Source organism: Eptatretus burgeri, chromosome 3, assembly GCF_056783735.1.
Source record: "Eptatretus burgeri isolate ZD-2024b chromosome 3, Ebu_testis_v1, whole genome shotgun sequence".
NCBI classification, from domain to species: domain Eukaryota; kingdom Metazoa; phylum Chordata; class Myxini; order Myxiniformes; family Myxinidae; genus Eptatretus; species Eptatretus burgeri.
In genome coordinates this window covers 68,405,249-68,431,434 of record NC_140963.1, presented here as the reverse complement: position 1 = coordinate 68,431,434, position 26,186 = coordinate 68,405,249, and the positions used below count along the sequence as shown (strand labels likewise).

General features: G+C 45.4%; 1 protein-coding gene across 9 annotated transcripts in view; it reads right to left on the bottom strand.

The window, feature by feature from the left end:
* The window catches only part of LOC147030121 (ATP-dependent RNA helicase DHX58-like), a 187,332-nt gene extending 163,680 nt beyond the window's left edge, over nucleotides 1-23,652 (bottom strand). For 3 of the 9 annotated variants that reach the window (XM_085873834.1, XM_085873831.1, XM_085873840.1), the window contains exons 1-4: nucleotides 22,652-22,778; nucleotides 15,776-15,880; nucleotides 15,476-15,676; nucleotides 7,397-8,165 (exon numbers count right to left, since the gene is read on the bottom strand). In XM_085873834.1, coding sequence (XP_085729960.1) covers nucleotides 7,397-8,062 — 666 coding nt within the window. In that variant the 5' untranslated portion in view covers nucleotides 8,063-8,165; nucleotides 15,476-15,676; nucleotides 15,776-15,880; nucleotides 22,652-22,778. Of the gene's footprint in view, nucleotides 1-7,396; nucleotides 8,166-15,475; nucleotides 15,677-15,775; nucleotides 15,881-22,651; nucleotides 22,898-23,631 lie in introns of those variants that run through there. The other 6 variants (XM_085873833.1, XM_085873832.1, XM_085873837.1 and 3 more) reach the window with 6 other exon arrangements.
* Nucleotides 23,653-26,186: the final 2,534 nt, after the last annotated feature.

The following is a 26,186-nucleotide window of genomic DNA, read 5'->3' as shown; positions in this document are numbered from 1 at the left end:
ACCATTGGTCTCCTTTTGGATGCGATAAACGGACAATGACATGGTTGAAGCCATCTCCACAGATGACGAGAATACTGTTGTGTTGGACTTATCTTCAGGTAGCTCAGGGGATGAATCTCTTTCACAATTATCCGATGAGTCTGATGATAGTGACTTTTGGGGGTTTCTGCCTGAAGATTTACATCAATACTAAACCTACAAAAGTTAATTAGTATTTGGCAGAATGTACTGAACACATGTATCTGTTATGTTATTGGACTGGAGAGAGAGATACTTGCAGATAAATTAGTTTTGTTGAGACAGAAATGCATCAATAAACTCATTAAATTTGCAACTGTTCAGATTTTTTTTTTTTTGGTCATTCAGCTTTGCAGCGAATAAAGTTTTAAATTTGTTATGAGAATAAATCTTTTGATATTATTACTATGTTACTGGTGGATCCAGGTGTGGACATTGAAATACAACCTACATGACAAGGTAATGGCAGTGAAAAGTCAAGATTTATCCCCATGTATATGTTGAACACAGTGCGCTAGTCCAGGGGGAGAAATGGGTTGGACTTGTGTACGTAATACCTGAATGGTCCCAGTTCAATGGCATACATGTAATGTATTGTTGTAGATTCCCGCCCGTCGGCGTGCGAACGACTGCGTCTAACCAATAGTGGTCGCTTCGCCCACCGAACGGACAATCCAGTCGTGACTTTCTGGAATAACGCCAGAAACCAGTCATGGGTGGATTTTTAATCCCACCACGGCCCAGTCCGTATTCTACCCGCGTGAAACAGGGTCAATCGCCGAATATTGATATACCTAAGTACCCGCACGGGTAACCTACCGAGGGACCGTACCTCGGCGAAGGCCTGCTTGGACACGAACTGCGTAAGCGGTCTGTTCCGTTCTGGGATAACCGAGCGGGTATTATCGCCAGACCTCGCCGGACCCGATTCTATTTATCGGCCATTTAAAAACCAACTACATTCCGAGTGCAAGATGGGGCAGTTCAATGAGGGAATGGACGCAACGAACAGGTTTACATTCACACAAGGGCATTTATTATAACAAAACACGTATGCAATTAAACAAGGCAAAACACGTATGCAATTATACAAGCAACAAAAGCACGACAAAAGAACTACAACCGTCTACTTATTATGTACAGTCACTTTCACTGAACAGCAGTTCCTACTTATTAGACGGGCCCACGGACACACGTACGCACACACACACACCCAAGAAATGGTGGCAGAGGCCTTTAATAATGAGCTCCAGCTCGGAGGACAGGTGAGCTGAAACTCGGAACCTATCTCGAACCTCTCCACCTCGTGTAGTCTTCAATTTGTTCGGACCCGGGCTCCAGTGAGAGCGAGCTGGATCCAAATCGCGGAGCCGCGATCCTTCCCGAGCTTCCGCGAATCCTCCCACGCTTCTCAACACGTGCTGGTGAGACGAGGCGCCGATCCTTCCCGTCGATGCGTCGCTTCCCCGAGGAACCACCTCAGCGCTTCTCAACACGTGCTGGTGAGACGAAGCGCCGAACCTTCCCGTCGATGCGTCGCTTCCCCGAGGAACCACCTCCACAAGAGGTCAATGAGTCGCACCAAGCCGGGAACCAAAATGGAGAACAAAGAGCTCCACGAACCAAGAAGAAGAAGCCACCACTCGCAGCTCGAGCCGAGTGACTGGCTTAACTTCCTTCCAAATAAGGCAGCTTGAAGCAAAAAGCTCTCCCGAGCCAAGCAGAAGCCGAAGCTCACAGAACCATCAAAGCAAAAAGCCTCCAAAAAGCCTCCTCCCGATCCAGGCCTCAGGCGAAGCTCACTGAGCCAGCTGAAGCAAAAAGCTTCCGAAGGCCTAAACCCTAACGCAAGCCAAGCAGGACCCGACGGTATGCTGAACGACTCCCCTCAACTCCCTTCTCCAACTCTACCCTCTCCAACTCTGCCCTCTGAACAAAAGAAAAAGATCTACTCTTATCCTTCTCCGCCCCCCTCCTCCACGCCTGGCGTGACTCATGCCCTCGTAATCCATCCCCCCCCCCCCGCTCAACCACGGGTGGGAGGGAGTTATTGACATCATGAGTCATGGGACGGCAGGGTTCTTCCTCTTCGCAGAAGAGGGGGAGGGATGTCTCCATTGTTTGTTCCCTAACTATTAAATTGATCCGCAGCGCATCTAATCGATTTCTGAACATTTAAACAATGAAAGGTGAGCTATCTCGGGAACAAGCACTTATCGACATAGCTAACTAAAGGAACCTGTATGTTGTGTGCAATCGAATTCCAAATTCGTAACAGTATTGTACCGGCACATCATTCATGCAAATTGTCAGAACATCTGTCATTACAGGTAATAATCCACAACAACAAAGACAACTTAGTTCTAATATTTTTAATGAAAAAGATTGTGGGAAAGTACTGTGCTTGAGCAGAAAGTTCTGTTTCTCAGAACTTTGTGTTTGGCCCCAAGAAGGGCCGTTTAAGGTACATTTTGAAATTACATAGTTAGGATTAGGCTCAGTTAATTCAGATTCTTTGGCAGTTCAGTTTGTACGGACATTGGTCAATTTGGACCACATGTTAAAACAATTTACAAATATACCATCATAGATGGGGAATCCCCCACCATTGAATGAAAAAGGTCATACATATTCAAGATAAAGAGAGATGAATTGGAAACAAGACACCATTTGGTCATCATCTCGAAAAAGTTCCCCAGGGGTGAGGAACGTAGTAACCAAAAATAATTAAAATCAGATAAGCGGGTTTCCATTTATTACAAAAAATTTTTTTTTCAAAATGGCCGCCCCAGTCGGCCATCTTGGGTCCGGCCATGCCCAACATCAATAGGGTTCTTCCTTTTCACGTGGTACATGTGTGACCCAAATTTCAAATCAATATGGCAAACAGTTTATGAGTTATCACACTCGCAGCTATAAATGTTGACGCCCGGACGGACGGATGGACGGACAGCCGGACGACCTGGGTGACAACAATATCCCCCTCCGCCACGCGGCGGGGGATAAAAACTAATTCACAATATTTTGAAGCAATTTTAAAATCAGCCCCCTCACCCCACATGACGAGGCCTATTTATCAGCCCTGTCAGATTTTGAAAATGCAAGGCTTGGGTTGTTGCTCCCCTGTCACAGCTTTCCAGAGAGAATCAGCAAGGGCCACTTTATTGGCCTGTGGGGGAAGATATCAATAGGAAGCCAGAAAGTGGGGATGGCACAAGGTGGATGGAGGATGTCTGCCCATACAGACCAAACAGCCAGCAGCACTATCAGAACTACTGGATGTCATATGCTGCAGTTGTAAAGAACACTGCAAAGAACATTTCCTGGACAAGGAGGTACTAATGGCAAAAACTATGGCCTGCCTTGCACTGCTGTGTGTGGAAAATGCTGAGATACAAGATGTACCAACTCACAGCTACCAGGTTTTACTGATGGCTATGACCAAATTGATGGGCCTACTAATTGAGTAGGGTAATAATAATGTGCCTGCAATGATCTACGAACCACAACACTAAATGATAATGACAGCATTCACTATCAATATATATTGTGGAGAGCGTGAACATCTCCCAACACTGAAAAACAGCCATTTTTGGCAGAATTACTTTTTAAACAGTCGAAAGTAACCTTTTAAAAAAGGCTACAAGCATTTATTGATTTATCTTAACTGCTGAACATCTGGCGAGCAAAGCAAAGATGGAATGCTGTGATAATGATCTTCCTGTCACCCGAGGTATTCTTAGCCAAACATTGACCAAAAACAGATCTTCCTGCGAATGAAAGATCAATACTTTGCCAGTCCAAAGAGAGAAAACAGTACTGGGGTTTTCCACTTCAAAGAAAATTGATCTCCATTGAAATGAGAGCGAGAGAAGAACCTTCAGAGTTTAGGCTTTATTCCATTTGATTGGAGCCGCTTCTGTGGGCACACCGGGGAATACAGGTTCAGCTAGGAGTACATAAGCAGTACGTATACATGTGCGATTAATCATTGCAGACTAAATCCGCGTAAGCACGGAGTTCGATATAATCTCCATTCTCACCAGTCAATGAGCACCTTCAGTCAACGAGCATCAAGTGAACAGCCGATGTAAATGGCAATGCCCCGGGGACAATCACCCCGCACCGCGGAGACCTCCCCTTATACGCGAGACGCACAACATGTGATCCCGCGTCATGTCCCTCAATTCACCTCAATTCACCACATTCTCCCCACCTTTAAAATGCAACTAGGGGCCCATCTTACACACCATGATTGCTTTAGCACTATAGGAGTATACATTTCAAGCAACGCGGACTAATAGGTCTACAGAAGCATACATGCCAAGCAGTGATTATTTTGAGTTGTAGGAGCATGGAAATGAGCATCGATATATGATATAATGAGCATATAGGAGCATGAGCAGCGAGAATGCCGATAATCCCCTTTACAGATTGAGTCGTCGAGGGGGCCTTATTCGTCGACCTCTCCGGGAGTAAATGGCAGTTTCACTTGAGGGAGACTCCCGATCCTCTTGGTGAGCCTCGACTTGTGCCGGGGATGACTCCTCGATCGCTCTCGGGTGGAACGCGGCAGCCCCGTCGCCCGGTGGAGTTCCTGGGGGGGAATGTCAGAAGGAGGAGTGCCAGAAGGTGGTGTACCTGCGGGAGGAGTACCTGAGGGAGCCAGATGGCGAACCGACACAGTGGTCTCCCTGCCATCCGGGTGCCTGACATGAGCATACTCTGGATTAGTGTCAATGAGTTCGACCCCCTCCACCAGGGGTTCATACTTGCTTTGTCGGACCGGGCGTTTCATGAACACTGTACCGGGATGGGTCAGCCAGTTGGGCACCGTTTGACCGTCAACATAACGTCGCTGGTGAGTAAACATTCGTTCGTGAGGAGTTGCATTGGTGGACGTGCAGAGCAAAGAGCGTATGGAATTCAGAGCGTCGGGAAGAGTAACCTCCCACCGCTCGGGGCCCAGTCCTCTCGATTTCAGCGCCAGAGTTACGGCTTTCCAAATAACTCCATTATACCTTTCCACCTGCCCGTTTCCCTGTGGGTTGTAACCCGTCGTTCGACTAGTTGCTATGCCGAGCTCTAGTAGGAATTGTTTTAGCCCGGCCGACATGAAACACGGCCCTCTGTCTGAATGTATGTACGAAGGTTTCCCAAACATAGCGAAGAGGTCAGAGAGACATCTCACGACAGTGCCCGAGGTCATATCCGAGCACGGAAATGCGAAAGGGAACCTTGAATATTCATCAACAACGGTGAATATGTATCTGTTGTCTGTCTCGGTCGGCAGGGGCCCTTTGAAGTCGATGTTTAGTCTCTCGAAGGGGGAAGTGGCCTTGATCAGTCTGCCAGATGCCGCGCCAAAGAATCTGGCTTTTAGTTCAGCACAAACAGGGCATGAAGCATTCATTTGTTTAATATCTTCAACACAATAGGGAAGATTTTGTCTGCGCACGAAATGTGCCATTCTGGTTACCCCTGGGTGGCAGAGAGACACGTGTAGGTCTTGCAAAGCCTGACTGATTGTTGCCGAACTGTAGACCCGAGAGAAGGTATCTGCAGCAGGGTTTTCCTTCCCGGGCCGGTAAACAATGTCGTAACTGTAGCAAGCTAGGTCTATCCGCCATCTCATAATTTTTTCATTCTTAATTTTCCCATTATTTTTCCCATCAAACATGAATGCCACGGATCGTTGGTCCGTAACGAGCGTGAAGTGGTTTCCCAGTAAATAATGTCTCCATTTCCGCAGCGCTTCGACGATGGCGTACGCTTCCTTCTCTATCGCTGAGTGTCTCTGCTCGCTTCTAGAGAGAGTTCTCGAGAAGAACGCGACCGGCCGCCCAGACTGATTAAGTGTAGCAGCTATGGCGTGATCTGAAGCGTCGGTTTCCACCACGAAGGGCACCGAGCTGTCGATCGATAAAACCACGGACTTACTGATATCATCCTTGAGGTTGTGGAAAGCTCTTACAACAGCGGCATCTGGTGGAAAGTTTTTGCAATGCACTAGGGGATGTATTTTCTCGGAGTATTGCGAAATCCATCTTGCATAGTAAGCGAACATGCCGATCACCCGGCGCATTGCCTGCAGGTCCTGAGGTGGGGGTAGCTCACGAAGTGGGCGCAATCGTTCAGGATCAGGCTTAATTGTGCCGTCGGCTATTGTGTAGCCGAGAAGGTCAATTGACCTTGCCGAGAATACGCATTTCTCGTGGTTGAGAGTCAGATTATATTTCCTAGCAATGCTCAAGAATCTGTCCAGATTCCTATCATGTTCCCCCTGATCCCTACCGCACACTGTGACATTATCCACGTAAACAAAAGTGTCTTTGAGGTTTTCATCTGAGATGATGTCGTCCATAACCCGTTGGAAGCAAGCTACCCCATTCGTGACACCGAAAGGTATTCTCCTGAATTGGTAGAGGCGCCTCCCTGCCTGGAATGCGGTGTAAGGTTTGTCTTCCTCTCGGATGGGAATTTGATGATAGGCGCTTCGCAAGTCTATGGTGCTGAATACCTTATAATTGGCCACGCGTTCGACCATCTCGTCTGTGCGCGGCAGGGGGTAGGCATCGAGTTGGGTAAAGCGATTGACCGTTTGGGAATAATCGACAACCATTCGTTTCTTATGGTTCTGACTGCTGGTTACTAACACCTGTGCGCGCCATGGCGAATCGCTCGGTTCTATAATTCCTTCTTCCAGTAATCGCTTGATTTCTGAGGTGATGAAATTCATGTCAGCAGTGGTATATCGCCGCGATTTAATCGCTATCGGTTTGCAGACCGGCGACAAGTTAGCGAACAGCTGGGGGGACGTCACCTCCGCGGTGGTCAACGCATTTAAAATTAGACGAGGCTTGCTTCCTCCAAAGGGTATTTCGACGCTCGTGTGCTGCTTGAGGACATTATGACCCAGAATTACGTCTGCGCACAAATCACGAAGCACCAGTACCCTTACATCCCGATGCGTGTACCCTTTTACGTCCAATTCAACATTGCAGTACCCTCGTACGCGGGATTGTAGTGAGGTGGCGGCCATGCATACCGTATTGTCAGTCGGGTGGATTATCCATTTCCTGCCCTTCACTAGCGAGCTGTTGACGAAACTTTCAGAGCTACCGGTATCAATCAGTGCCTCAGCCATATGCCCGTTAATTCGTACGTTGATGATAGCCTTGGATAGATTCCCCGGGGTGGCTGCAGTTAATTTATTTTGCGAGTAGAGAGCCGCAGAAGTGGGTTTATTTCTCCTTAGAGTAGATTTACATACCCTGGCATAATGCCCTTTCTTGTCGCAATTCATGCATGTGGCATCTCTGGCGGGACATTTTTGACGAGGGTGCCTTTTGTACCCACAAAAGAAGCATTTACCAACCTGAGCAGTTGCTGAGGAGTTTGACGTGGCCTGGGTATCCGGCTCCTCGGGTGTTTCTCCATCCCCTATGTCTGGCTGTGTCTGTGCCAGTGGGGTTCCTTCGGTTCCCATCGTAGCAGCGTTCATTAGCAGCATCGGTGTCCCAAATGACTCAGATTGCTGCTGAGCCGTATCCATCGCTCGTGCCTGATCGACTACCTTGTCAAGAGTGGGTTGCGCTTTCTCTAGTAAGCGTTGCCGTATGTGGGCTGATCTGAGTCCTTGGATGAATGCCTCCCGTGTGGCTTCCTTTCGGTGTTCCTCGGCGCTTCCGGCCCGGAAGCTGCCGTCTTTTCCCAGCTGATTCAGAGCTTGCAGGAACTGATCGATTGTCTCCCCGGCTGCTTGCTTGCGTGTGTTGAGAAGATGTCGTATGTATACCTCGTTCTTGGGCTTCACGTAGAGCGCTTGCAGCACCTCGATCGCTGCTTCGTAAGTGTCGCACTCCGAGAAGAGCCTGTACACGCTGGGCGAGACATGATTCACGAGAGCGGCGAATTTGTCAGCTCCCTCCTCGATGATGGTCAGATAGTGTGAGAAGGAACAGAACCAATGCGACCATTTCATTTCTGCGTCAGTCGCGTTTGGGTCTGCGTCGAACCTCTCTGGTTTGTAGATCTTGTCCATCGTTGGTTGAGAGAGCCGAGAAAACCAAATGGAATAAATTGAAATGAGAGCGAGAGAAGAACCTTCAGAGTTTAGGCTTTATTCCATTTGATTGGAGCCGCTTCTGTGGGCACACCGGGGAATACAGGTTCAGCTAGGAGTACATAAGCAGTACGTATACATGTGCGATTAATCATTGCAGACTAAATCCGCGTAAGCACGGAGTTCGATATAATCTCCATTCTCACCAGTCAATGAGCACCTTCAGTTAACGAGCATCAAGTGAACAGCCGATGTAAATGGCAATGCCCCGGGGACAATCACCCCGCACCGCGGAGACCTCCCCTTATACGCGAGACGCACAACATGTGATCCCGCGTCATGTCCCTCAATTCACCTCAATTCACCACATCCATCATTGGAGAACAGATGGCCTACAAGGGGGCAGAACAAATTGTATATAGAGCAAGCCAAAAGGCTAAGCGAGCGAGAGTTAGATTGGGCTGGTCTACTGTGGGTATTCTGTGTCTCACTTTCTCTCTCATGTATACATTTTTGATGTGAATTAAAGCTCTTCTCTACCACAATCAGTGTAGACATTGCTTGATCTCAATCAGCCTTGGAACCTGAACGCGACATTTGGTGTAGTCGGCAGGATAAGCAGACCAAGGAGAAAAGAACTGCTCTGGTGAGACAAAAGAGGAGAGAGCCGGCTGGCTTAAGATAAGGTAAGAAGAACTGCCTCTTTTCTTGCACCAGGGCATACAAGTTCGCTGCTTTTTGTGATCTGTCCTTATCTTAAAAGAACGGGAAGAGGGAGCTTTTGTACACATCAAAAGGGTGTACTCCGGGAAGGTTAGGGTTCATTCAGAGGTTGAGGGAAACCCAGGGAAGGATAACCCAAGAACATCTCTGGGGACAGGGTCCAAACGGGAGGTTGAGAGAAACCCAGGGAAGGGTAACCCAAGAACATCTCCGGGGACAGGGTCCAAACAGGAGATTGAGGGAAGGGAAAGAGTGTGAAAAACTCCTGACCCAACCCAAGGTATTCCGTTGGGAGATTGAGGGCACGGAAGGTGTGCAAGGGAGTGTGAGGGTCCATGGGAAGGTGTGAAAGACGCCTGACCCAGCCCGAGAACGCCCCCAGGCGGGAAATACTGAACGGCCCAAGAATACTCTAGGAAGGACCAAGGAAAAATGGGAAAAAAAACGTCGAAACTAAAGTTGGATAATAATGCCCCACCCACGAATACTGTGGAGGGAATGATGTATGGAAAATATGGAGTTAAGTCATGTACTCAATTGGCATTATGGCATAAATGGACAAAAGAAGACCCATGCCCATTCCCGAGATGGGGCTCCTTAAGAGCAGAAATTATAGATAACTTGTCATGTCGATTAGAACAACGGACAAGTGATAAGTTAGAACCAGAGCCAGATCTTGAAGCTTGCAAAATGTGGGAAGAAGAGGCCCTACAAATAAGTGAAGCGGCTAGAAATTTGGTAAAACGGAAACTGTTGAAATTAGAAATACAGGTTAAAGGATTGCAACAACCAGGGATTGAGATTGCTCCCGCCTCTGTAACTGCCTCTGAGATTGTAGTGCAAGGGCGGGAAACTCAGGGAAGTAATGCAGGTGTCCATCTGCATATGTGAAGAATACACCAAGTTTGTATCCGAACCTGGAAAGTATGGGGCTGATGGCCAGCCTCTGCCTTCCCGGTTCAAGAAATAACTCTGGCGGGACCAGGAGCAGTGCAAGCTCAGTCAGTGTACCGACCATTTAAAGAAATCGAATTAAGATCAATGAAGGAAAGAGTGTTACATCTGAGAGGAAATGCAGGAGCAATAAAGGAGTTAATAACGCAGTGGGTTGAGGCACACCGCTGCACGCATAGCGACATTGGGGTGTTATGTCAAGCAGTGTTGTCCCCATATGTGTGGAAAAAAGCTAGGGAAGGTGCTGCATGGACAGCAGACGAACCAGCAGGATGCACCGACGCAGATCGGCAAGATAAGCGACAGCGCCTGTATGATGAGATTGAGAAAGCGTTGCGACCGCCAGCACTAGATTGGGATAAGATTTATGAAAAAAAAAGCAACGTCAAGGGGAACGGGCATCCAAATTCATGGATAGATTAATGCAGACACTCTTACAATATGGGGGTTTTCAAGTTGAAGCAGACATACCGCAGCGAACGGTGACTAACTTCGTAATAGATGGGCTCAGGCCTCAAATTAAAAAGCAATTAAAGTATGTAATGCTTGGTTGGCAGGGCAAGAAAGCAAGTGAGATTTGTATAACGGCTGATCAATGTTTGGACCGAGCGGAAGAAAGGAAGAACGCAAAGACAAAAATTAAAGACGAAGTATTGCAGATGGTGTTGTTAGACAAAGTAGCAGACCAAAGAAAGAATAAGGATTGGAGGAAGTGGGAACTGGAGGAAGATGACACAGATTCGGAAGAAGAAGCGGCCAGACAATGGAGACGGAAAATGAGAGTTCCGCAAAGACCCCCACCAGCAGCACAGGATGGACGGCCCAAGAAATGGAGTGGAAGAAACAAAGGCTGGACGCGAACGCCACCACAGACCCGCTCGAGAACTGCAGCAGGACAAGAGCAGGTACAACCAATTGCACCGCGAGGATGTTTCCAGTGCGGACAACCAGGACTTTGGTAAAGGAATTGCCCCCAAAGAGGACGATCGGGGGTCCAGCAGGAAGGAGGATCAAGACAAGCGCAGGATCGTAAGTCATGTTGACAGACTGCGGGTGGACCCATGTTGCAAGGGGCAATGCTGACATTAACACCAACAGAGGAGCCGACCTACTCTCGAGATATTTCAGGTAAGAAACTTTCCTTTTTAGTTGACACGGGAACCACCCACTCTACTATTGCAGCCAAAGAGCTGCCAGGGGTCGAAAAATCCAATGCTGAAGCACAAGTAGTCGGGTTGGGGGGTAAGATACAAACATTAAAGACAACAACGCAATTACCAGTAAGATGTGGACCCTTACAGGAAAAACACGCATTTCTTCTCACAACCACTATACCAGTGAATCTGTTTGGCAGAGACTTGTGTAAGTTGGGATGTAAAATAGCATGTACAAACAAATGGATTTTTGTTGATATTCCCCGGGATAAAGCACATTCAGCAATGATGATTTTGATGACACCGCACCCAGTTGTCCATTGGTGGAGGCTGCCAAGACAGCCGATTAGTGATGCTTTGATATGTTTAAATGCAATCTTAGCTGAAAGTAAGGAAATGCAAATGTGGCTAGACAATGCACAAGTAATGACACACACCTACTATGACCCCCCACATTGTACAATCAATTATGATGAAAATGGAAATGATGTTGAATTTGCGGAGAAAATTGCTCCGCGTCTGGAAACATGCAATGATTTAATGATTGGCCGTTCGATGATTGGTAAGGAAGGTGTTGCAATGGAGGTTAAGCTCACAGAAAACCAAAGGCAATTGACAAAGTACCCGCCGCGAGTAACTTCGCATGTGACAATAACCACGGCAAAAGGGTATCACCCGAAGGATTTGGGTTTCATGGTTTATCGCCTGCAGTGGGCAGTAGCGACCTGCACAACAACTATGTTGCATTGGCAAGTGCATAAGCTAGCGAACGATGAAGGGTAGATTTGTGATTTTAAGGAACAGGTGTTACGAGGATTGATGGAGGAGGCTAATCTACCACCTAAGCATGAGCTGGTGATGGAAACGGCAAATGAAGGAGGAAACGTAGAAGGTTTGATAGAAAGGGTCCCACAAGAATTGTGGACCCCGCATGACAATGATGTGGGCCGTATCATTGGGGCAACGCCCCCAGTGGTTAAATTCAAAACTGGAATGCCTTGGCCGAATGTGCGCCAATACCCCCTCTGAAAGGAGGCAGAGGCCGGGGTAGCACCAGTAATTGAATCTTTGAAGGAGCAAGGTATAATTGTAGAAACTTCAAGTCCATGTAACACACCTATACTGCTAGTGAAAAAGCCACAGAAGAATAACTGGAGGTTTGTCCAGGACTTACGGGAAGTAAATGAGGTGATTCAAGGTGTCCACCCTGTGGTACCGAGTGCAGAGGGGTTGATAACGTCTATACCTGCAAGTTCCACCCATTTTACTGTCGTTGATTTATGTTCTGCATATTTCTCCGTACCCATTGATAAGGAATCACAGTTTTTATTTGCCTTCACGTATAAAGGCCGTCAATACACATGGACGGTCCTACCGCAATAGTTTGCAGATAGTCCAACATTATTTTCACGTGCCTTGCATAAGGACTTAGAAGATATTGCCTTCGAGGGTAAATCAGTGCTGCTACAATATGTGGATGATTTGCTCATTTGCTCCCCAAACAAAGCAGCGTGTGAAACAGATACGCTGCATCTGCAACAGGCATTGGCAAGAAAAGGCCACAAGGTGAATAAAGACAAGCTGCAATTAGTGAAGGAAAGGGTTAAGTATCTGGGACACCACATTTCACACGGAAAAAGGGAGTTGGATAAAGGGAGGATAACTTCAATTGCAGAAGTGCTCCGCCCTCGCACAAAGAAAGAGATGATGCGATTCCTAGGTATGGCAACCTACTGTAGAGAGTGGGTTGTAGATTATGCAATTCTAACTAAGGAACTGTATGTTGTGGTGGGCAAAAAACCAACCCAATGTAATCGAGTGGACCGAGAAGATGGGGGAATATTTTACCAAACTAAAAACAGCACTCTCGATGGCCCCAGCTTTGGGGCTGCCAGATTATGAGAAACCATTCTTCCTTTATTCTCACGAAACTAAAGGATTTGCGCAGGCTGTGCTGACACAATCTCACGGCCACCGGCAGCGACCAATTGCATCTTTCAGCCAGAGGCTAGACCCGGTCGAACGCGGCCTTCCCTTTTGTTTGCAAGCAGTTTGCAAGACCAAAAACAGATCTTCCTCCTAGTTAAAGATCAATACTTTGCCAGTCCAAAGAGAGAAAACAGTACTGGGGTTTTCCACTTCAAAGAAAATTGATCTCTATCATTGGAGAACAGATGGCCCACAAGGGGGCAGAACAAATTGTATATAAAGCAAGCCAAAAGGCGAAGCGAGCGAGAGTTAGATTGAGCTGGTCTACTGTGGGTATTCTGTGTCTCACTTTCTCTCTCATGTATACATTTTTGATGTGAACTAAAGCTCTTCTCTACCACGATCAGTGTGGACATTGCTTGATATCAATCAGCCTTGGAACCTGATCTCGACATATATATCTCTATTATAATACCAAGCTTGCACACTAAAAACTCGGCTCGCCGTCACACGATCACTATGAAATTGCTGTGGCACTTAGCGGACATGCCGACAATGTTTGGGAAGTCTTGGCGATCCATAGTACCACTTGCAATTTGCACAATGCATATTTTTGTCATTCCCCGTGTACGGTCTGTCGTCTGCTACCAGCTATGTTGTACTGCTATCCCGTGCATGTGCATGGGTATCACTAGTCTATATATATATACATATACATATACATACATATATATATATATATATATATATATATATATTTTTTTTTTTTTGAGGGAGAGTTATCATCAGATTAGGTAATGGAAAGGTTGTAGAAAAAAATCGTGAGGTGAATGGTGAATTTGGATCGGTAAATGCAGAGAGTAGAAACCGATCACGTGGTTACAGGGGAAGCACGTGGCTATGGGAGGTGTATAGTCAAAAGCTAATTTATTTATTTTCAATAAAGATTGCTAACATTCGGAAAAGAGAAGGTTGAAGTAAAATTGTGGATGTGTACGGTGAATTTGGAACTGTAAACGCACAGTGAAAAGCTGCTGGGTCGATTAAAAGTATCAGGAAGAGTAGAGAGAAACGTGTTTCCAGGTGTATATATAGAAAGAATACAAGGAAGATTATTAATTTTTGATGGATTTTTGAAGAATAGGTAAGATTCGGGAATGGAAGTTTGTCGGAAGAAATCGTGAAGGTAATGGCGAGAGTGGGTTGACCAGCTCAAGTAGAATGAAGATGGTGTACGAAGAAGAAGATGGTGTACGAAGAAGAAGATGGTGTACGAAGAAGAAGATGGTGTACGAAGAAGAAGAAGGTGTACGAAGAAGAAGAAGAAGGTGTACGAAGAAGAAGAAGAAGGTGTACGAAGAAGAAGAAGAAGGTGTACGAAGAAGAAGAAGAAGGTGTACGAAGAAGAAGAAGAAGGTGTACGAAGAAGAAGAATAAGGTGTACGAAGAAGAAGAAGAAGGTGTACGAAGAAGAAGAAGAAGAAGGTGTACGAAGAAGAAGAATAAGGTGTACGAAGAAGAAGAATAAGGTGTACGAAGAAGAAGAATAAGGTGTACGAAGAAGAAGAATAAGGTGTACGAAGAAGAAGAATAAGGTGTACGAAGAAGAAGAAGAAGAAGGTGTACGAAGAAGAAGAAGAAGGTGTACGAAGAAGAAGAAGAAGGTGTACGAAGAAGAAGAAGAAGAAGGTGTATGAAGAAGAAGAAGAAGAAGGACTCATGGGTATGCAGGGAGAAAGGTCGTTTTTTTTCTTTTTTTCTTTTGAGTTTAAGATAAGAAACAGAGTGTTTAGTTGGGAGGGATGGGGGTGTTGGGAAAGTGGGGAAAATAGGAATTGAAGGTAATAGGGAGAGAACACAAAAAAAAAAAAAACGATCGTACACCTGCAGGGGAAGGATGGGTAGGCCTCAAGGAACCCGGAAAGACAAGGTTGACTAAAACTCACAAAATAGCACGATTTTTGAAACAAAACCAAAACTAGGAAAACACAGAAACATGTAGGTGAGAAAATACACAGTTAAAACAGGACAGATAACATCTGGAAACTTAACTTTGAGAAAATCGGCAGAGACCCCTGAGAGAACCTGCCACTGCTGCAAACCCAGAACCAGAAGTCCAGAACCAGAACCGTTGCTTATGGTCTATTTAGTGGGTAGTTGCATTAGCTGTTGTATGCACACAAACAAACTTGGAGGTTCCGCAATTAATGAGTCAAGACACCAATGATGGCAGCACTAGCTTGATGATCCAGCCCACCAGCACTTGATGTTGATGCACCATACTCTTGACAGAGCGTTGGTGCTGCCGAAGCAGTTAACTGAGTGGTTTGCCATTGCCTTCCCAGCATTGTTTGCTCATGTTCTATTCTCTTATATGTCGATCATCAAGCAAGGAAGCAGCACGTATCATTTAAAAAAAATATTCGGTACGACTCGGCTGGAATTTGAACCACTGACCTCCACAGACTCAGAGCGAACGCATTAACCATCTGGGTCTGGTTCAGCACTTGATACAGCATTATGTGTGCAGAATTACAATAAATACTGCATGCAATACAAATTCTCAATGAAATGTTAACCAAAATAAGGATCAATTTCCAAAAAAAAAAAAGGAAGACAACAGACTGATTACCTTATCGAGTAATAGATTTGCAGCAGCAATTTGGACATCGCACTTCGCTTGAATCTCCTGTTTGTCTTGGCGGCTGAGAGTCGGACCGTTCATGTAGCACAGCATTGTTCGAGGTTGTACGAAATGACAAAGACGTGGACGAAAGCATTCCAAAAGATAAAGCAGCTGCTGTGATGAGCTTGAGGTTGATTCAGAAACCATCTACAAATAAAACCAGAAAACAATCACAATTTCTGCCTGACATTTTCAAATGAGAATGGAATGTGAGAATGTAAAGCATCGATCTGTGGTCGTACGTACAGGATCTGGTGAAGCAGCAGGCTCAAGTGACAATTTATCCATCGAGAGTGGATGGTTCATTCTAGAATGGATTTGAAAGTCGGTAGACCAAGCTCAAGAAAATAACTGTCATCATAAAACAAAAATGATGGGTGGGGAGGAGATGGACAAATAAATAAACAGATGTGGGGGGGGGGCAGGGTGCATGTTAATTTAATTTAATAAGTTTAGATCCCTTACAAGCCAATTCACCGCAGGAACTATTTGGTCAATTAAAGCCTGCGCTGGTATTGCGGGTTTTCAGAGCTATCCCACAGTGCTGTTTGTGCCGCCATGTTGTTTGTATTCACTTCCCTGGCAAAGATAGAATCAGAAGTGTCGTCCTGCCAGAACGCACTGTAGCGAAGCTCCAGCACCTCAATCCATCCCGGGCAGAGCTTAGCTCCCCAACAGTTAAAAAAATAAAAAATAAATAAAAAAACAAGTTCATGATTAGTTGACATATCGTGCTTTGTGTGCTTTCATGTCCAACTATTTGGGGTCAAACCTTGTCCCGAAGCTTGGATATATCAATACATTGGACACTTTGTCTGGGCAGCAATATTTTTGCAAGACAGGTAATAGACCCATATGAATTGCCAAATACAGCATGGTCCAGAAGCAAGACGAATTTTCTAACCATTATATATCGAGCTCAAGTAAATTATCTCATGTTTACAAAAAGTATTCACACCGTGAAAGACATGAAGGCATGGAAACTTTGGATGCCTACAACCAGTTGAAATCTGAGTGGATCAGTGATGTGGCTGTTCTTATAAACAATCTGAATGGCTAACGCGTTGGATGAGCAAGGGTCTGGCCTATAATGCATCAATGACATGGACTCATGTTGTCAGAGCAGACAAGCATTATACATGTTAACATTATACATGTTAACATCATGTTAACATCATATTGTCAGGTCAGGACAGATCAGATCTGTGACTTGCTACAGGTATAATGTAAACCTGTACTAACCTGTTTCATGGTCGGATTGTCGGCGACTAAACCGTCTCCCCCAACAGGTTTTCTGGTGAGGAGGGTGTTTGGATATGGACACCCAGCAGGGTTAAAAACAAAACCTGCCAAAGGGCGGAGGAGCTCCTTGTGAGCCAAAGGCCATCCATATCTCGTGTTCAAATTTGTCTGTGGACATCCTCCTGCAGTTGGCTTACTTTTTATTTGGAGGCTGTTGACAGAATTTGCACTCCGGCCACCGTAAAACCCTTCAATTCCGCAAAACAAACTAAAAGCAAAAATAAATCTGAAAACCCACTTCGTGGGAGTACCTCCTGTAAAGTTGCCCAGCGCAGGGAAGCTCACCGGATGACGGGATTGGGGCAAAGCCTTCGGGACCCCCACTCTTTGATGATATGAGGAAAATCATGGCATAACCTTCCTGGGTCAGATTGCGGTAGTGTGTGTCAGGGTGATGCTGAGGTGTCGTCCACCAGACGGCGGTCTCCTTGGGTTAACCTGAGGTAGTTCCTTCAGGTGGGTGCCTGGAATGTCCTCGCTCGAAGAGAGGATGATCACCTCTCTCTGTGTTATCATCTGAGTTCAAGAGATTGGATATTGGTGTTGCAGCACTCTCTGAGGTTGGGAGACCAGATTGCAGTGAGATCATGGTGGGTGGTTACCCCTACGATTGGTCTGGTCGTTCTGATGTTTACCATGTCCAAGGAATTGCTGTAGCTGTGTCCAATAAACTGACTCCAATGATAATTGAGGTAACACCTGTCAACGAGTGTATTTTGAGACGAAGGATAAATCACTCCTTGGGTGTCATTTCCTGGTCTCTGGATATGCTCCGACTAAGGCGAGTGATCTCACTGTGAAGGACGCATTCGATGCCACGCTCGAGTCTGTGGTTGATCATTGCCCCAGGTGAGATACTCTTCCAGTCTTGGGGGGTTTTAGTGCATCAATTGGAAGTGATAGGGATGGTTTTGTGTTGGTCCCCATGGATCTGGAACTGTGAACCAGGATAGCACTAAGTTCGTGACCTTGCAAGACGTCATGGACTTCGTGTGGCTGGTTCATGGCTTCAGCACTCACAGCCTCATCGATGGACTTGGTATTCCAATGCTGGTAGTGTGGCAAAGGAGATCGACCACGTGCTCGTTGATGGTCGCTGGAGGATGATCCAGAACTGCAGGGTCGACTGGAGTGCTCAGTTCCTCAACACCGACCACAGGCATGTTGTCGCAACTCTGAAGTTGCAGCTTAAATCCAGGAGAATGGTACCATCCCATCCTAGGCTGGATGTTGGCAAGCTCAACGATGAGAGGGTAGCTGAGGAGTTTGCAAACAGGCTGAGTGGGGATTTGGGGGACCTGGGTGCTTTGGAGAATCGTGAAGAGTTGTGGAGTACCTTCAAGACCACCATCCTTGATGTTGCTGGTGGATGTCTTGGAACTCTCCGGAGGGTGAAGAAGAATTTTATCTCTCAAGGGATACTGGATACCATTGACCAGTTGCAGGGCCAGGCTGAATGGCAAAGCTGAGCTGTTCAAGGAGCAGAGGCATAAAACTGTACATGCGCTAAGGGTGGACAAGGGGGCTTATGTGCGAGGAATCTGTGAGGGGTTAGAGCATCACCTGTGGTCAGGTGATTCTCGTCCCGCTTACAGGGGAATTCGCGCATTGCGTTCCTCCAAGCCCGTCCCTCGGTGTACTGCAGTTAGAGCGGAGGGTGGTAGGCTCTTGACAGAGGATTCCAAAGTGAAGGCCCGCTGAGCCGGTTACTTCGAGTGGCTGTACGAGGCTGATCCATCAGCTGTCGAGTTGGATTTCAGGAGTATTACTATCCCTATGGCTGACCCTCCAATCAACTGTGATCCACCTTCGCGTGTGGAAACACAGGCTGTGGTGAACCAGTTATAAAAGGGGAAAGCTCCTGGGATCTGTGGCATCCATCCTGAACTTCTCAAGGCTGGTGCGAATGCTGTACTCATGTCGTTGCATGCAGTTTTGTGCTCTGCCTGGAACACAGGCATCATCCCAACTGACTGGAAGAGGGGCCTTGTTGTCCCTCTCTGGAAAGGGAAGGGTGATCGCCAAGACTGCAACAATTTCCGAGGGGTGACGCTGCTCTCAGTGCCGGACAAGGTCTTTGCTCGGATAATTCTCGATAGAGTTCATCACCATCTGCTTGAACACCAGCATCCAGAGAAGTCAGGCTTTACACCAATGAGGTCAATGACTGACCTATCCTTGCTCTTCAGTTCCACACTGAACGAAGATGAGAGTTTCGGCAGGGGCTGCTTGCAGCCTATGTTGATCTCTGTAAAGTGTTTGATTCGGTGAATTGGGATTCCCTCTGGAGGGTTTTTGGTCTTTGTGGGGTCCCTCCAAAACTGATCAATTTGATGTTTGAACTATACTCTGGTACTCAGAGTGCTGTGAGATATGGTGATACCATATCTGACATATTTCCAGTTGTTCCTGGAGTTTGGCAAGGGTGTGTATTGGCCCCCACACTTTTCAGCACTTGTATGGACTGGATTCTGGGGAGGATGTCGGAGTGATCAAGCTGTGGTGCATCGTTTGGGAACGTCAGTATCTCTGACCTTGATTTCGCAGACTATGCAGTCATCTTTGTGGAGACTCTGGATATCTCTTTGGGGGCCCTCGAGGTGCTGAATGAGGAGTCAGAGCCACTAGGATTTCAAGTTTCCTGGATCAAAACTAAGATCCAGGCTTTCAATGACATTTTGGATGCTGCTATCTTGTCTGTACTTGTTTGTGGGGGAGGATGTTGAGGTCACGGAGAGATTAACTTACCTTGGCAGTGATATTCACATTTCTGCTGGCTATGAGCCAGAGGTCAATAGAAGTCTGGTTCAGGCCTGGGGAGTCATGGATTCACTGGATTCGGGGGTATGGCACTGCCGGTACCTGCGTGGGAGGACGAAAGTCCGAGTCTTGCTCTATGGATGTGAGACTTGGTCTCTGACCAGGGATCTGAGACGGCGACTTAATTCCTTTGGCACCAGGTCATGTATCATTTTTGGACCTGTCTCTCAATGGTGAAGAATCACTTAACAAAAAAATTCCAGTCGTCAGATCCGGATCTGGATCTCGATCTTCACCAAAATCTAAGCAGTTCATCCTTGTCACACACCCAACTTGCCGACCAAATTTCATCCGGATCCGTCCACAACTTTTTGAAATATGTTGCACACAAACAAAAACAAACAAACAGACAGACAGGTGTGAAAACGTAACCTCCTTCACCTTCGGTGGTGGAGGTAACTATCATGCTCCATATCGGTTTTGGCCCTATCTCTCAAAGGTAAAAAAAATCAATATAAAAAATCAAATAATTCCCGCATCAAGATCTGGATTCGGATCTTCACCAAAAATCGAATCAATTCGTCCTTGTCACACCCCCAACCTGTCTACCAAGTTTCAACCAAATCTGTCCACAACTTTTTTGAGATATTGTGCTACATATCAGTTTAGCACTATCTGTCAATGGTGAAGAATCACTTAAAAAGTTATCAGATCTGGATCCAGATTGGGGTTTTCACCAATATTGAATCAATTCTTCCTTGTCACACACCCAACCTGTGCAGCAAGTTTCGGCTGAATTCAAACACCACTTTTTGAGATATCGTGGTATATATAGTTTTTGGCCCATCTCTCAATGGTGAAGAATCACTTTAAAAATTTCAAGACGCCGGATCCGGATCCGGATCTTCACGAAAATCTAATCAGTTCGACCTTGTCACACACCCAACCTGCCCACCAAACTTCATCCAAATCTGTCCACAACGTTTTGAGATATCCTGCACATAAACAAACAGAGAAACAAGAATAAGACGTCGTGTAGAGCATGATACTTGCAAAATCCAGAAAACAAATTTGACCTTAACAATAATTGGTGGTTGAATTCAATGACCAGATATGTAACTCCTCTTCAAATTTCAAGTGAATTGGATGAAAATTGAGGATTTCAGAAATACCACCTTAATTGTTGACCTTGGGCTTATGTTGACCTTTTGATCCATGATGACCTCAGAAATAATTTGGTGGTTGATTTCAGTGACCTAAAATATAAATCCTCTTTAAATTTCAAGTCAATTAGATGAAAATTGAGGATCTTAGAAAAATTGGCTAATGTTGACCTTTCGGCCAATGTTGACCTCAAAAATAATTGGTAGTTGAAATCAGTAGGCCGATATGAAAATCCTTCAAGACCACCATCTTGAAGGTTGACCTTATGGCCAATGTTGACCTCAAAAATGACCACAATGTTGACCAATGCTGAATTCAGTAAGCCGATATGAAAATCCTTCAAGACCACCGCCTCGAAGGTTGACCTTTGCTGATCTTATAATGTTGACCTTAAAAATTAATTGGTGGTTGAATTCAGTAAGCCGATATGAAAATCCTCTTGAAATTTCTCGTCAATCGGATGAAAATTGAGGATTTTAGAAATGTGATAAATTTGTTGACCTTTGGCGTATGTTGACCTTTTAACCTCAAAAACAATTGGCTTCTTCCCTATGACAAACTCCACCATGTGGTGAAGTTTCGTGAAGATCGCCTGAAAATTGTGACCTGTCGGCGACAAACAGACAAACAGACAGAGAGGGGTGAAAATATTCCCTCCACCTTCGGTGGCAGAGGTAAAAAAAATCGTGTTTCCCACGACGTCCTGCTGATGTGAAACTGTTTGTGTGGTTCGGAGCCTTTTTAAATCAGTTTGTGCTCAAAAAGGATGCACCGCACATTTATCATTTTTTAAATGTCAGACGTTAAAATGTCACTAATTCAATCACTACTAGTACAAAATATTTTGACGGAGGGTGTGGAGGGTAGTGGGGCAACTCAGCATAACAATTGTGCATTTTGTGAGGAAAGCACCAAATTTGGCACACTAGTAGCCTATCATATTATGAACAGATTTGGATATTGGGCCATCTCAAATTCAGCCGCTGATGGCTGTGGCAGCCATTTTCCACTGCCATCAAAAATTTTGAGATGGCCCAATATCCAAATCTGTTCAGAATATGATAAGCTACTAGTGTGCCAAATTTGGTGCTTTCCTCACAAAATGCACAATTGTTATGCTATATTTAACTAAGTTGCCCCACTCGACAGGGGAATGGCAATTTCAAGTGCATTGCCAGGGATTAACAAAAACAACATCAACAACAACAACAAGAACACAAAAACAGGGAAATTCCCCAAATCCCCCCTCCATCAAGTAGCAGCAGCAGTAGCTCCACAATGTGGCACGTTTATCTCGTTATTCTGACTTGATGCAATTGGAAGGTGACGCCAATTCTTTGCTTTGTTTACCTTTTCTAACTTGTTTAACTTGCCAACCAATATGGCGTCCGCGCACTGAATCATGAGCACTGAAACACCTCCTTTGCCAACTCTGTGGTTGTTTGCTCAGCGTCGAGCAAGGAAGTAGCACGTCCCATTCCATCCACCCATCGGGACCATACTCTGTGCAGAGCGTTGGTGCTGCCTAAGCAGTCTCCTGGGCTATTGGGCACAATCCTGGATGGTTCACCACTCTGACACAGGATACCAGCATGCTGACACTCATTTTGCCGACCTCGGAAGGATGACAAGACGAGTCAACCCCACCTGGTATTAATTCAACAGCCGAGTGGGATTTGAACTCAGGATCCCAGGATCCCAAGCCCACCACCCAAACCATGAAGCCAACACCAGGCATACTTGTACCGTTGTTAAAGACTTTTGTACGACTCGGATGACGGGATTCGAACCACCGACCTCCCACACGCTGAGCATAACGCTACAACCGCGACAACACCAATTATAAAGTGCACAACGTTGGTACAATATTAAAATCCTTCTGATTAGTTCATTCACCTGTTGAACGCAAGAACAATCGAGTTGACGCTCTAATATTTGAGATTCAAGATGAAGAAGCAAGAAACCCGAGACGGCCGACAGTGCAAAACAAGTGAGAATCCCCCATCTCTCACCTTGATCGGTGATGACGTGACGTGACGGAGGGAATTCCGCAGTCTGACCTGAGTTGAGCAACGAGGTCGGATTCAGGGAAGTCACATGACCGGAAGTTGTTTGTTTTTTTTGTTCCATTTCCCAAGAAAACCAAACGACCGTCATTCCAAATCCTCCATACTGTGAGCCCCTATAGCCTTGAGATATTATTTTCACCTTTTCCATAGTTCAACAAACAACAACAACATCAACGTCATACATTGTATATCCGGTTCCTGGACCCAAAGTTAATTCGATATTCCAGATGGATACTGAACGGGCTTGTGTGGACAGATTAGATAACTATGGATATACATACATATATATATATATATATATATATATATATATATATATATATATATATGAATGATATATTATCGGTTTCGAGGAAGCAAATTCGCCTCGATGTGAGATTTAATGTCCAAACCAAAGCAATCGGTAAAAATTAAATAAGGACGCAACTGTCGATGTGAGAGTGTGACGCACAGCGCCGCTCCCGGTGAGGGGGTATTACAGGTCAAAATTAAATAATCCCAAAAATTACATTTCTTCTTTAATTTAATTGCTGACGCAGTTCATGTTATTGCGAGTAATAAAACAAGAATAAAGTATAATATGATCACATCGTTATACAAACTAGGTTATTCCACCTCTACACGAGAGAGGAGACAACAATCAAAACCATAGATATCGTAGAAGGGAATATTTAAGGGATTTCAACGCAGGAAGAGGCCTTTTGGCCCATCAAGCCTGTGCGATCGTGCCCACATCTTGGTATCCCCCCCCCCCCATCTCCATTACTTGGGGACAACGTACCCGATGAAACTCGATTTTAAAATTACCTTCTCACTTTACTGTCATTACCCTCGCAGGTAGCAGTACTCTGAGTCTGGGAGGTCGGTGGTTCAAACCTCTGCTGACTCACCACAAAGACTTTAAAAAGAGTACGTGCTGCTTCCTTACTTGGCACTGAGCATTTAAAAGGAGAGAGAACACGGACAAACAACCAAACATAGCGCAGGCTTTGCTGGGTCTATAATGGTCTTCAACTGCATTGAAGTTCCGTGCAAGGAAAATCCATACATATACAAGAGGTGTGTGTGTGTGTGTGTGTGTATGTATGTTTGTGTGTGTGTACGTGTGTGTATGTGTGTTTGTGTGTGTGTACGTGTGTGTATGTGTGTACGTGTGTGTATGTGTGTACGTGTGTGTATGTGTGTACGTGTGTGTATGTGTGTACGTGTGTGTATGTGTGTACGTGTGTGTATGTGTGTACGTGTGTGTATGTGTGTACGTGTGTGTATGTGTGTACGTGTGTGTATGTGTGTGTACGTGTGTGTATGTGTGTGTACGTGTGTGTATGTGTGTACGTGTGTGTATGTGTGTACGTGTGTGTATGTGTGTACGTGTGTGTATGTGTGTACGTGTGTGTATGTGTGTACGGGTGTGTATGGGTGTACGTGTGTGTATGTGTGTACGTGTGTGTATGTGTGTACGTGTGTGTATGTGTGTACGTGTGTACATGTGTGTACGTGTGTACGTGTGTGTGATGTGTACATGTGTGCACGTGTGTGTGATGTGTATGTGCACGTGTGTGTGATGTGTATGTGTACGTGTGTGTACGTGTGTGTATGTGTGTACATGTGTGTTTGTGTGTACGTGTGTGTATGTGTGTACGTGTGTACATGTGTGTACGTGTGTACATGTGTGTACATGTGTGTACGTGTGTACATGTGTGTACGTGTGTGTATGTGTGTACGTGTGTGTATGTGTGTACGTGTGTGTATGTGTGTACGTGTGTGTATGTGTGTACGTGTGTGTATGTGTGTACGTGTGTGTATGTGTGTACGTGTGTGTATGTGTGTACGTGTGTACATGTGTGTACGTGTGTACGTGTGTGTATGTGTGTACGTGTGTGTATGTATGTGTGTACGTGTGTACGTGTGTGTATGTGTGTACGTGTGTGTATGTATGTGTGTACGTGTGTGTATGTATGTGTGTACGTGTACGTGTGTGTACGTGTACGTGTGTGTACGTGTGTACGTGTGTACGTGTGTGTACGTGTGTACGTGTGTACGTGTGTGTACGTGTGTACGTGTGTACGTGTGTGTACGTGTGTGTACGTGTGTGTACGTGTGTGTACGTGTGTACGTGTGTGTACGTGTGTACGTGTGTACGTGTGTACGTGTGTACGTGTGTGTACGTGTGTACGTGTGTGTGTGTGTGTGTGTGTGTGTCTTTGTGGATGTGTGGATGTGTGGATGTCTTTGTGTGGATGTGTTTTTGTGTATGTATGTGTGTACGTGTGTACGTGTGTGTATGTGTGTACATGTGTGTATGTATGTGTGTACGTGTGTGTGTGTGTATGTGTGTACATGTGTGTACGTGTGTGTATGTGTGTACATGTGTTTGTGTGTACGTGTGTACGTGTGTGTACGTGTGTGTACGTGTGTGTACGTGTGTGTACGTGTGTGTACGTGTGTGTACGTGTGTGTATATATGTGTGTGTGTGTGTGTGTGTGTGTGTGTGTGTGTGTGTGTGTGTGTGTGTGTGTGTGTGTGTGTGTGTGTGTGTGTGTGTCTTTGTGGATGTGTGGATGTGTGGATGTGTGGATGTCTTTGTGTGGATGTGTTTTTGTGTATGTATGTGTATGTCTTTGTGTATATATGTATATGTGTGTGTGTGTGTGTCTGTGTATATGTGTCTTGGTGTATATGTATGTATGTGTCTTGGTGTATATGTATGTGTCTTTGTGTATATATGTGCATGTGTGTATGTGTATATGTGTGTGTGTGTCTTTGTGTGTATGTGTATGTATTTGTGTATATGTGTGTGTGTATTTGTGTATATGTGTGTACGTGTCTTTGTGTATGTGTCTGTGTGTATGTGTATGTATTTGTGTATATGTGTGTATGTGTCTGTGTGTGTATTTGTGTATATGTGTGTACGTGTCTTTGTGTGTATGTATTTGTGTATATGTGTGTATGTGTCTTTGTGTATATGTGTGTACGTGTTTTTGTGTATATATGTGTACATGTGTGTATGTGTCTTTGTGTGTATGTGTATGTATTTGTGTATATGTGTGTATGTGTCTTTGTGTGCGTGTATTTGTGTATATGTGTGTACGTGTTTTTGTGTATATGTGTGTACATGTGTGTACGTGTCTTTGTGTATATATGTGTACATGTGTGTACGTGTCTTTGTGTTGATGAAGGTTGTGGTCAAGTTTCAACGAAATGATGTGTGTGGCTTGGGAGATGTCTGTTGGCCTGAGGAAGCCTGCTGCTAAGCGGGTGAAATAAGTTGAGGCTCGTGAAAGAGCTAATACACAGAAACATATGATAAGGCAGGAGGCAAGAGGGGTGGGAGAGGGAAGCACAAAATAGTGGGGAACAA